The sequence below is a fragment of the Amphiura filiformis genome, chromosome 2 (assembly GCF_039555335.1).
Source record: "Amphiura filiformis chromosome 2, Afil_fr2py, whole genome shotgun sequence".
NCBI classification, from domain to species: domain Eukaryota; kingdom Metazoa; phylum Echinodermata; class Ophiuroidea; order Amphilepidida; family Amphiuridae; genus Amphiura; species Amphiura filiformis.
The window spans coordinates 78848843-78861814 of NC_092629.1; the positions used below are offsets into that span (position 1 = coordinate 78848843).

The window sequence follows — 12972 nt, forward strand, 5'->3', positions numbered from 1 at the left end:
AAAAAGGATACTACCACGGGTACTATATAGCGTTTGAAATAAGTCCTATCGCAGTTTGCACCCCAAAATTTGCCTGCTGTGATACAACATTAAAAGTGTTTTGCAAAATTGCACTGACTTTATGTGTTGATTGTCCAAGACTGCACTTCAAATTGCTCTGCGTCAGATGAAATTGCACCGCAACTTTCAAAATGGGGTGCAAAAGTGCATCACAAGGTAAAAAAATTGATTTGAAGACGAGTACTATACAATCTGTATTATACTACATGGGTTTTTGGTCTTGGGCAACTGTCTGCAGCTTTCTGTGGAGTGCAATGACCTTACATGTATGCTTCTAAGAGGCTATTCCAGTGGAAATCCATACACCCCCTATTATATAGAAAAGATTACTTTAAATCTTCCACACAGGAGGTATGAATTACAAATGGGTGTACCTGAATGGGCAACTCCATTTGAAATCTACACCCCCTGTGTGGCAGATTAAGGTCATGTATTCCATATGGTGTGTATGGAAGAACCCATATAGCTGACTGACCCATTTTACTTAAATTTGGCACATTTTATTATTGTATTATCAAATCTGTACAGCTGTAATAGAGAGATTGCAAGAGTTCTGATGGGGTGTCCCCCATGCCCCCTGGTGCCGCTACAGGCAACCAGGGGTACACTCCCATTGCAGTCCAGCCACTTAACTTAGCTAATTACATACATGTACAAGCTTTATGCAGTAAAGTGGCATGTGCACTTGTTTTCTCCAAATTACTATTTACAATCATTAAATATAATGTATACCTATTAAATCAGCCAAGTTCTATCAAATATATCTCTACATTACCCGTATATAAATCTCAACCAAATCCCAAACCAAATCTAATTTTGTCATTAAGCCAACAAAAAATGTTTGTTTGCCCATTCTTGAAAAAAAAATCAGGAGGGTCAGTAGGTCAATTTTTTTTAATACGATGTAAACAGTGGATGTTAAAGTCCTACTTGTTTCAAAAACAAAACACAAACAAAGAAGTATGAGAACAGTCATGGAAACAAGAGTCATGAGCTCATTTGTATGGCCAACATATGGCCAACGATGTACAGCAATTTTTGAAACATTTTTCAGCTAGTAAAACGGATGCGTTTGGGTTTAACAACGCTCAAAAATATCTTAGAAAGGTATAAATAATTTTTTTAATGTTTTTTTTTGCAAAAAATTATGAATTTTTTGCGGTTATAAAAGGAAAAAAATGTGACCCAAGATTTTCGTATATTTTTTGGTCGGTCGGGAAAGGGCAAACAAACAATTTTTGGGGGCCTTATATTCTGTAAATACTTACTTTTTGCACAGCCCTTATTGGGCTACACAGCCGTTTTCGCCAAACGTTTGTCAAACAATTGCCGAGCACAAACGTTTGTCAAACATTTGCGTACACGCCTGTAAACGCTTGGCAAACGTTTTGATCGCTAAATGTTTGTCAAACGTTTGGCGAAAGCGGCTATGTAGTCCATTTAAAATACACACACCCCTTGTGGAAGTTTTCACTGCACTCTCGACTCTAGCTGCACATTTTATTCAATCCACCTGGAATTTGCTGCTAGTTTTATAAATTCCAGTTGAAAATGGTTGACATTGATAAATTCCAGTTGAAATTTTGCACAATTTGGCCTAACATCAAGACAATTTTGTTTGGAATTCTAAAACATTTTCCACTATTATGGAGGAAACTGGTTTGATCCGGAATACATACAACTGATGAATTTGGTCAGAACTCCAAAATCTTGAAAAGGGAGTGTGATTTTCAAATGGAAGAGCCCCTTTTTTCACAAATGAACTTGAATGGGCATACAATTGCATAAATAGCAACAACAAAAAACTATTTTTTGTAATTGGAGTTACTGTATATCGACATAGATTTGGCAATACAAAAACCTCATACATTTAGAAAAACTTGAAAATCATAAAATATTATATGACACTATCTGGTCCATGGAGACCAAAGGTGGCAAATTTGAAACTGAGATAAAGGCAAAAATATGCATATAAAATACACATTACAAAATTTCAGAAAAAACAGAAAAAACAACAACTTAAGAACAATGCATGCTACACCTTTGGGGTTTTCAGTATATGATAGCCTAATGTTTGTTTGTATTAGGTAATAATTATATTAACTCAATTGTCAAAAAAGCCTCCTTTGGCCTCCATGGACCAGATCATGTCACATGCAAAAATAACAGTGTATATAATGCACCAATGCCATATGGGGATAAAAAATTTGAAAATAGCTGCACACAAAAATATATTTCTGTAAATAGGTATATTAATTGACATAAATTTTACCAAGCAAACAACTTGCAAATTTTCCCCAACTTGAAAATCATGAAAAAAATTTTGTACGAAATAACAGCTTATGCATACAGTAGAGCACCAATGCATATTTGCACGACATACACAATTCCATGAAAATTGAAAGTATATAAAATAAATCAAAATTAAACAAAAGGCAAAATTATTAGTTATTACTCACTGATATCAGATTATTACTGACTGATACAAAGTACAATTGAAAAAAATATATTATCTTTCACTTTCTTTTCAGTTCCATCATGATTGAACATGTTAAGTTTTAAATCTTTATCAAATATTTAACCAAATCAAATGGAACTAGTCAACAACACTCACATTTTATATCCAATCATTTCTCCATCATCAGCAGTGTACTGCTGTTGTTTGACTGATTAATCATCCTGAACTTCTTCCAGACATAAGTATAAGATCATAGAAGCAATTGATCATCAGCTAGCCTACATCATCAAATTGCTGATGATGGAGATTGGTTTCTCTGAAATATATAGATCAAAAGAAATTAGTTCCTTTTGATGTCTATTACCAGCATGATATAAATCACTACCTCACCATTGAACAAAATATTCCAAATATTTGTCATAATAATACTATTACTATTATTATGCCAGAATGCATGGTTCATAGCCATATCCATTTTGCATTCCAATCAGCTGCACCATAACTGAACTTTGATCACTATAGTTGGGCTGACAAAGTCCCCACACTACGGTAACACAATCAATTCTGATCCTATTAGTACAGTGATATTTTGCACACAAATAAAATAAAAGTTGCACAGTCAAATACAAAAATTGGAAAATCCTATAGAACAAACCCTTATGAAATGGAAATAACTTTATGAAAATACATAAAAATAAGAAAAAAATATGTACCCTCTACAGAAAATGAAAAGATGAAACATGGGTTTATAATGTATAGAAAATTCAAACACAAACCACAAAATTTCCCAAGATTTTGTACTCAAATTTAGTATTGACAGCCTGACAGGTAGCCAGGCAGAACCATAAGCCCCACACAACACATTGTTGTGGGGTCAACATAAATTTTGTATATTTTGTACATTATTTTCAACTCTGTTAACCAATATAGTTTTCCCTACTTTGCTTAAAAAATAAACCAAACTTAATTTTCTAAAGAGGCAGTTTCAGAAATGTCCCTGTACCACTTTATTTCAAATCTAAAGTCTTAAGGTCCGTTCATACTACCACCGCATTTGCGATGCGTTGATTTGCGATGCGGTGCGTTGCTGCACTGCAAACTACTGCATTACGATGTCGCAATAAAGTTAAATACATTTTAACTTGGAACTGCGACGAGTTGCGGCAAAAATTAATCGATATATCGGCATCGCAAAGCAATGCATCGCAAATGCGGTGGTAGTATGAACGGACCTTTATCCATTAGACCATGGAGGGATGTGTTGCCAAGGTTGCCGTTTTTTTGTAACCTTCACCTTCACGGAATAAACGCTATTATTATACTACATTTACTGATGGAATGGCCAATTTTGTGCCTATTTTTGCCTTTTTTCTCAAAAATTACAGTGCATTGGTGACAAGTAAGATATGTATGTTATAGGGGCAAGGACTACAATTACTGCACTGGAAATTTTATCAGTTGTGGAGTTACAGTCAAAAATGAGGGCAAACCAATATTTGATCAATAACTACTTGTCTTGAATCACTGAAATTCCAGTGTAGTAACTGGATTCCTTGCCCCTATAATATACATAACGTTTGTTACCAATGTGTTATTAGTTTTTTGAGAAAAATGCAAAAATAGTCACAAATTTATCAAGTGGTGTAGTACCACCTTAAATGGAACACGTAACACATCTTTCCTTTTCCTTAACATAATGATATCTCTTGAAACTCAGGCGCGTAGCAAGGTGACAAAAAGTGGGCACCTAAAGTTACAGCAAGCTGCAAAAAAGCTGCCAAAAAAGTTCAAAACAGTGCAAAAATTGCACAAAGTGCTAAAAAGTGGGGCGCCCATGGGCACCCCGCTTACTACGCGCCCATAGAATATCAAGCATCTTTTTGTACAATATTCCAAAAGGCTCTATTTTTGGCTTACTTCATATTTTGTCCTCAACAAGGGGTGAATATCTGTAAAAGTGGATATGTTCATGTTATATTTCTTTTCCCGCATTTTGCGTTCCAAACAGGACTGTGACAATAACAACATGCGAATATATTCCTTTTGTGTATAGTTGAATATATAGGAGCTTAGAGTCTATAATTTAAAACAAGTGAAATAGTTCAAAGTTGGCACAAAGCACGTGGAATTTCCATTGTTACAGTAATGTGATCCTATAACAACTGGCCATATAACAACTGGCCCATAACAACTGGCCCACTTTACAATGTACATAATATGATGATATAATACTACAAAAACAATAAATAATTGCAATATATATATATATAAATATGTATACTCTTTTATACTATAGAAAAATCCAATTTAACTTACTAAATCTTACCACACCAAAATTGGGATAAATAGTTTTAATTATAGGGAGAAAAAATGTCAATGTAAGAAAAAACAAGTACAAAAATATATTTCAATTGCGAACAATTACCTACCATTTCACAGACTACAGTATAATACTTTTAGTACAAAAAATAATTTGACTGAACCATAATGCACTCGAAATAATACTTAATTCTTGGCTGTTCCAGTTGAAATCTATCCACCCTCTGGAAGATATGAAATTAATCTTCTACACAGTGGGGTGTAGATTTCAAATGGAGTCACCCATTCAGGTAATCCCATTTGAAAGTTACACTCCCTGTGTCGTAGGTAGGTGTAGATTTCACATAGAGTCACCCATTCAGGTAATCCCATTTGAAATTCACACTCCTTGTGTGGAACATCAAGGTCTTGTCTACAACAGGGGGTGTATGGATTCCAACTGGAATAGCCCATTTGGTTAAGAGCAGCTTTGTAATGGTTGGTTCACTTACATTGCAAAGCATTTTTGTTTTCATTTTTATACTTGAATGGCTTCCTTATCAATAGCTACTGAACTCTAGCTATTACCTCATGTTCGGTAGTCATGTAGGTGCTTCTTTTGCTAGTCCAAGTACCGAAATACCAGCGTAAAGTTAATCGTGCAGAACGTATACATACCATTGAAAGGCAGTTTGTGGGCATGCTTGCAGCCCATCTGTGAAAAAGCATTGACGTAAAAACGTAATGCAAAAGTATAGCACAGTTTTAACCTAACGCCTGCATGGGCACTTTGCTGTCTGGTGGGTGAAATTTTTTTCTAATCAAGACAGTATTGCGCTATTTTACAACACTGGCTGCCACAATTTTCAACAGTATCTAGTCCAATTGATGATTTAAGCAGAAAATCTGGCAACACTTTGTTGATTTGGCCCATAATATGGGCTGGACATTTGGCAACACTAGTTATGATGTTGATGCTGTTGAGATGTCTGCTGGTGATGTTGATGGTGGTCTTAGGTTAAGCTTCTCCAGGTCTCTTGATAATGGTATGCTAAGCTCTAAGCTGACGGACAACGATTTCAGCCAATTCTCTGCTTGCTCGAAAGATGGTCTGTAATGAAAAGGAAAACAGTGATAAAATTAACACAACAGTATTTATCTCTACTCTTAGTGCACTTTTGAATAGAAGACTGTGTAAAAAAAGTGCAATGATTTATAGTGTGCTATGCACAGGCATAGACAGGCCTAGATGTTGATTCACAAGTCTCATAGCACACTTTACAGGTTGTCGCTGACCACTACGACACATCATTCCATAAACCACTAAACAACAACTCGGGGACTTTGCTGCTTAGAAGCACACACATTCCACAATTGACTTTCGCAGTCAGGGTCAACTCCCTGAGTTTCGTACCAGTTACAACATGACAATTAGCAGTAAGTTCTTTGTCCAGGGGAAATTCAAGCTATCTCAATTGTTCCATGAGAGCATACTAAACCACCGCCAGGGTTCAAACCGAAACATCTCCCGCCATAGTTGAATGCCTTATCGATTGAGCTAACTTGACTGCATATATACATGTACACATCATTGCATTTTCATGAATATACTACAATGCCAGGAATATTTGCACACATTAAAAATTGCAAACTTTGTGAAACTTTGCTTGCAAATATTTCTGTCTCTTGAAGACTTTTGATAAAATGTACTTGGTAAAAAAAATTTCATACCACCGACATGCTACTTCTTTCCAATATGCAAACTTTTATGCCACAAACATTTTTTAATCAAGTGGTTTATCGATCTGCCGTCATAACCTGCCTATGATTGCATCCATCCATTTGCACAAATACTTTCAAGCATAATGGCCTATACTTTAATTCACTATTGAAATGTAACAATTATGGCTACATCCCATTTGTGAAAATTTTGTGCCAGATATATTTTGCTTGAAAGAATTTCCCTATCTAGTAGTTCATCAACCTATCATCATTTAGCTTGCCTATGTGTACAGGTTGTATTTTTAGCCATTTTGGTTTATTAATGGCCCTCAATTTCATGAAAATTTGGTTTAAGAAAGAATGTTTTATCAAAAAGTGCCAATTTCTAATAATTTTAAAGCAAAATTTGCAAACATTTTCCAAAAATTGGTATAAATTCAGATCTGTTTTTCGTCAAAGTTGGTTTTAGGTCAGATAGTTTTTCGAGTCCCAGCCGCAGCATCCCATCCCCACCCACGCCCCACACCAAAGTTGAGACCCTCCAGCTTTTGTGACTATTTCATACCACCAAAAAGTCTTTCCCATTGGTGAAAATATTTAGCCACAAAAATATGTTACTTTACAGAACATGTATATCCCTATCTTGTAGTTAATCAATCTATCACCGTTTAACCTGTCCAGGCTATGGTTGAGTCCATGCATGTACACATATGGTGCCAAGCAGGTCTGCCTGGTATGCATGCACCATTCATGCATCATATTTGGGATATCCTCTGCTTATACTAGCAAGGTAGGGATGGCTGATGGGTATATTGGAAGCTATTGAGTCATAAACCCTGTTCCTACTAAAGGAGTCTAGCTGCAGCAATGACGTATTTATCAATGGGTATCAGTCAGTATTACTGTAATCATCCAAAAGCAAAAGAAAAAAAAAAAATGTAACTGTCAATCAATCTCTTTAAGGTCTGTGATTGGTTAGTAATGTGTAACAAAGGAGGTATAATTCATCTGGTGCCTTGATTGGAGAAAAAGAATGGCAGAAAATGGCAGATGATGTTGGCCATACCATGGAAACATGGTATGTTGCCCATGGGGATCGACGCCAAGTCAGGTACCACGTCAGCAAACTAAAAAATAGCGCAAATAGCGCGAGTGAGCGTACACAAAAGAAACTTTGCGCGATGTCGCCAGGTCTGAACGCTGTACCAGCGTCAGCTGAATTCGAGTACGCTTAGAGGGCACAGGCATGGAAAATTCCAATCTGTTTATTTATTAATCTGTGATGTTGGCACTTTTTACAACTTTTCTAGGCACTGTTGACATGGGGCCTTCAGGCAAAGAAAGTTTCCTATTTTTAAAACCTAAGATGATTTGCATGTTAAATGGTGAAAAAAATCACCATAGGGCATGCTATTTTTCTCTGCGTTCTGAAATTTCAATCATGACAAATCGGAAACTGTCTCCGAGTTTGATTGACAGTTGACGTTAGACGCTACATTCCGATTTGATCTGTGCTGCAGACTATGGGACAGTGCCTGCAGATTTCACCAATTCAGGTAACCCCATTTGAAATTTGAAATTCACACTCCCTCGTGGGAGATTAAGGTCACATCTTCCATAGGGGTGTATGGATTTTAATTGGAACAGCTCAGAGATTCCTACATACCTGACATCAGGATCCATTTCACAGCACCTCACAGCTACTTGGAACAGAACCTCCGGCAACTTGACGTGACAAACTTCTGTCTAAACACAGGCACATTGAGTCCAAATTCTGTGGTTCTTGGTAGGTAGTCGGGATCTGCGCTCACTCGACCAATCAGCTCGCAGATCATGATGCCAAACGAGAAGACGTCAACTTTCTCATCGTAATGGATGCCTGTGAACAGTAGTAAAACAAAAAGTGTGAACAGTAGTAAAACAAAAAGGAAGTAATTGATGGCAAAATTAAGGATGGGTAATTTCATTCAAATGAAGGGCAGTTTAATTTGTAGCTTAAACAAAAAAAACATCAGAGCTAACAACATCGGCTGATGACGAGGAAGTTCCTCGAAAGCACTCCCGGTAAGCGAAATAAACAAGTAGTGTTGAAGTTTAAATTAATAATTTTCAAAAAAACCCACAGACCTCAAATTTAAGGATCTTTAAGGGGGTACTACACCCCTGTGGTAAATTTGTGACTATTTTTGCATTTTTCTCAAAAATTAATAACACATTGGTAACAAAAGTTATATATATTATTGGGGCAAGGAATCCAATTACTACACTGAAATTTCAGTGAATCAATACAAGCGGTTCAGTAAATATGAGAGGAAATGAGGTACATCCTAGCGGTACCTCATTTTCTATCACAAGTATCGAACCGCTTGTCTTGGGTCACTGAAATTCCAGTGTAGTAATTGAATTCCTTGCCCCTATAATATACATAACTTTTGTTACCAGGGTGTTATTAGTTTTTGAGAAAAATGCAAAAATATTCACAAATTTATTGAGGGGTGTAGTACCCCCTCCACTCAATCCATGTGAAATGATTTCTATCAGAAAAGGCTAATCCAGTTGAAATCCATATCCCCCTACACAGGCAGTGTAAATTTCAAATGAAGTTACCTAAATGGGTGACTCCATTTGAAATCTACACCCCTGAGTGGGAGATTAGGGTCATGTCTTCCAAAAGGGGTGTATATGAGTTCAAATTCGATCGATATGCTGTCACAGACAGCATAAAAAAATGCAGTGATTTATAGTGCACTACGTACAGGCACATTGCCTGGACGTTGATCCACAAGCCTTGGCACACTTTACAGTGCATAATCGTTCAAATATTCTGAGTTAAGATTATATCTAAGTAAGTAAGTAAGTCCCCCCTCGGGTTGCCAAAACTTTCAGCCAAAATAGCGGGTCTAATCTAAATGTAATCTAAATGTTACCCAATTTTTTCTTCTTTAGCCATTGCTCTCTGTGGGAAAAGAAACAACTGAAAGTTGCAGGAGCCAATGTTGAAAAGTCACCCAATTATTTTCTTAACCACTGGTTTCTATGGGAAAATCTTCAAAAGTCACCCAATTGGGCTACCAAATCAGGAATTTGGCAACCCTGATTGTGCCCCCAGTACTTTATTCTTCATGACTAACATAACATACACAAAGAACATGGATTTGTATAGGTTATCCATTTCCTGTCTGGAACATTAGGTATGTAGGGAACAGGCTGGGTTGCCGAATGCTGGTGTCAGACAGAGTTGTTTTATTAGCCCCACCTGAGTGATCATTCATATGTACTTAGGGACATTTTATTCTGTAACTAGTATTTTTATTGCTTTTGAAAGAAACTTTGGAATATGAAAAACAAATTTTTAAGACAATTTCATTAATCAGATACCGATGTTTGCACACTATTTTTTGACCTAGCTGAGAGTAGATCAGACACTAAATTGCATTCTGAATATGAGGAATGTATTTCTCATATCAAATAATTTTGAGTTTTTGAATTCAAGATATAATACAAATTTTATGGCAAAATTGGTATTCATGACATTTAACAGTACTCAAAGTAAACTTAATAAATCAAATGATATGTACTTAAGTGTATGTAGCTAGAAGAAAAAGCCAACCATCAATTGAAAATTTTGAACTTTTGTATTGAAGATAATAGATATACATTTTCCTGAAAGAAAGAAGGGGAGGGAGGGAAGGGAGAGGGAGAGAGGGAGGGAGGGGGAGGGAGATCAGAATCCTAATGAAAGGATATCATCAAACCTTTAAGTTGCTCCCTAGCTAGCAAGGTTGACTTACTGAAAGCATAAGGACCAATGCCTAATGCGTACACACTAGACTAATTCCAATCAGCCGTCTACACTTCGCATGTACTGTGTGTATGCTTCGTAGTGACGACTGATTATCTTACAGCCCATATCATGACGGACTTCTGAAAACTATTCAATGCGACTTTGGTTGTGCGCCGTGGCGCGACTGACTAGCGGCGCCCAGTATACCGCGTCGCTGTACCGCGCCGCTGTGACAAGATCGCGCTCTGAACTTCTAAAAACAACAAACTCGGTCAAAAGGTCAATTTGGACACAACTGCGCATGCTCTATGCCACAGGAATCCTGTTGCAAAATCCGTCACTTTTTTCCACGTAGTTTTCTCAGTCGTCAATCCAGATGGTTGACGACTGAGGGCAGCAGTCTAGCGTACACACAGTGTCATGTTATAGCTAGCGACCCGTCTGGCCGTCATATTAGACAGGGAGTTTGCTCCTGGGACGGGCATATAATTGTAGGTATTGAAAAAGGCTGTTGACCTTTTTAGTACACCAGCTTTGCAAAACAAGGTCATAGCAAGACATATTTGAACTCTTTGAACCACCAATGGCTGTAGAGGTCTGGTAAATGTTTTCAAGGTCAAATTAGGATAGGCATTTTTCTTCAAATGACGGGCAAACCTCAATTTCTAGCTAAGACCCTGCGAACACATGATGTGTATGCGAATTGTACATAAGGATGTCACATCATTACTATGTCTATTGTATGCTGACTAACGAAGACGACAAACAAAACAAGAATCTACACATCAACTTGGATATATTCCATAACCAGACACTTCTTGATCCAGGGCCCATTTAACATTGGTGATATATGTACTCACACAGAGAGAGCATTGATCAAGGGAACTATAAATCACTGTAGTAGAGTACTGGGATTATATCTGATTCACCGGTGCTGATTGAAAGCTATACAAACAGATGCTATATTTCATGTTATATTATTTATGCTCTCAATTACATAGTTACACTACATACATAAACAACATCTAATATTATATAAAGGCGCCTCTCCAACTTGATCAGAGTGCCATAAAAACAAATCAAAAGCAGAGTCAATAGGATGGATAGAAATGAGACTTCAAAACCTTCTTGAAACTAGACAGTGTTCTTCTGGGTCCTGGATAACAGTATGGAAAGTCCATAATCTAGAGAAAATTGCACTTCTTTGGCCACATTATAAGGTGGAGTTGAGAAGCAGATTCTCCAGGGAGTCATGTTAAGGCTATCATGGAAGGGGACGTCCATCAACATCTTGGACAAATGATGTGAAGAATGTTTTATCACACAGAATGTGCAACACATTTGGCTTTTGACAAAAGTAAATGGTGTGCTCTTGAGAAGACCATAGCAGCGCAATCATGCGCCATCTGACTCAGAGAGAGAGAGAGAAAGAAAAGAACAACCTTTTGCTGAATGGGATTGCATGGCTTACTGGTATAGCCTACAGTCTCATATTCAGATTGTGGGTTCGAGCCCCGTTCTATTTTACAACTTATACATGGGTGATATAAAACTTGAAATGCAAGTGGCCCCCTGGGCACTGTGCCTCGATGATTATTTTCACTTTCTTCAAAACTTCAGTAACATTACGTTCACCCTCCAATGTTAGGTGCCACATTAATACCCAGGTACTGCATCTAGGTATTATTCTTGGCTTGCACTCAATCCATGTTGTATGTATGTCTGTGTTAACAAATCACTCACACTACACAATCACGTCTTCCCATCATGCATTATTGGGCTATTTCAATTGAAATCCATACACCCCCTGTGGATGATATGACCTTAATTTTCCACACAGGGAGTGTAAATTTCAAATAGGGTTACCTGAATGGGCGACTCTATTTGAAATCAACACCCCCTGTGTCGGAGATTAAGGTTATGTCTTCTATAGGGGTGTATGGATTTCGTAGGTTTTTCTCCGGGTGCTCCGGTTTTCCTCCTGCATCTAAAATCGGACCTCTTCCCAAATCCCTGTCCCATCATATCCGGATGGCGTCCCTTAAATTTAGTAGCCTCTGAGCACTATTGGGATTAGCCTGGCTTCGGCCGAATGTTATAAATAAATAAATAAAAATAAATAAACTGGAATAGCCCGATTTTCAGACTACTCATCATTTAAGTATCTGATTTTTGCCAAAGTCAGGCAAGTATTTCAATTACGAGGTCTGAGATAACAGTGTTGAGATGTAAAACTGGCTCTGTTGATGATCTTAATACATTTATGTAACTATCCTATAATAGAAATTGCATTTGTATGAACACATCCGCCAACAATGATTGTCTGCATACACTGTGTGAAGAACGCCTGCGTGTGCATTAACGTGGAAGTAAATCTTGAAGATGGCGAGCCTGTGAAAGAATATGCGCTTTATATTCCACCACATGGGAAGAGGAAACCGGGACGGCCGCGCACACTGTACTTACAGTATGTCCAGCACATCCTGGGAGATACTGAAGGGATGCTGCAGCCAAACAAAATTGTTTCGCTTGCCCAAGATCGCATTAGTTGGAGAAAGCTTGTAGTCGCCTGCTCCGCAGCCGACCGATGATGATGATGATGATGATGATGATGAAATCCAACCATGCCAACTCACTCGTAATTGGTTAA

General features: G+C 37.4%; 1 protein-coding gene across 1 annotated transcript in view; it reads right to left on the reverse strand.

Annotated features, from left to right (window-relative positions):
• Positions 1 to 4728: 4728 nt before the first annotated feature.
• The window catches only part of LOC140146659 (LIM domain kinase 1-like), a 91240-nt gene continuing 82996 nt past the window's right edge, over positions 4729 to 12972 (reverse strand). Inside the window, 3 exon segments of the mRNA XM_072168529.1 lie at positions 4729 to 5927; positions 8205 to 8277; positions 8280 to 8417. Of these exon segments, the coding sequence (XP_072024630.1) occupies positions 5780 to 5927; positions 8205 to 8277; positions 8280 to 8417 (359 nt within the window). The 3' untranslated portion in view covers positions 4729 to 5779.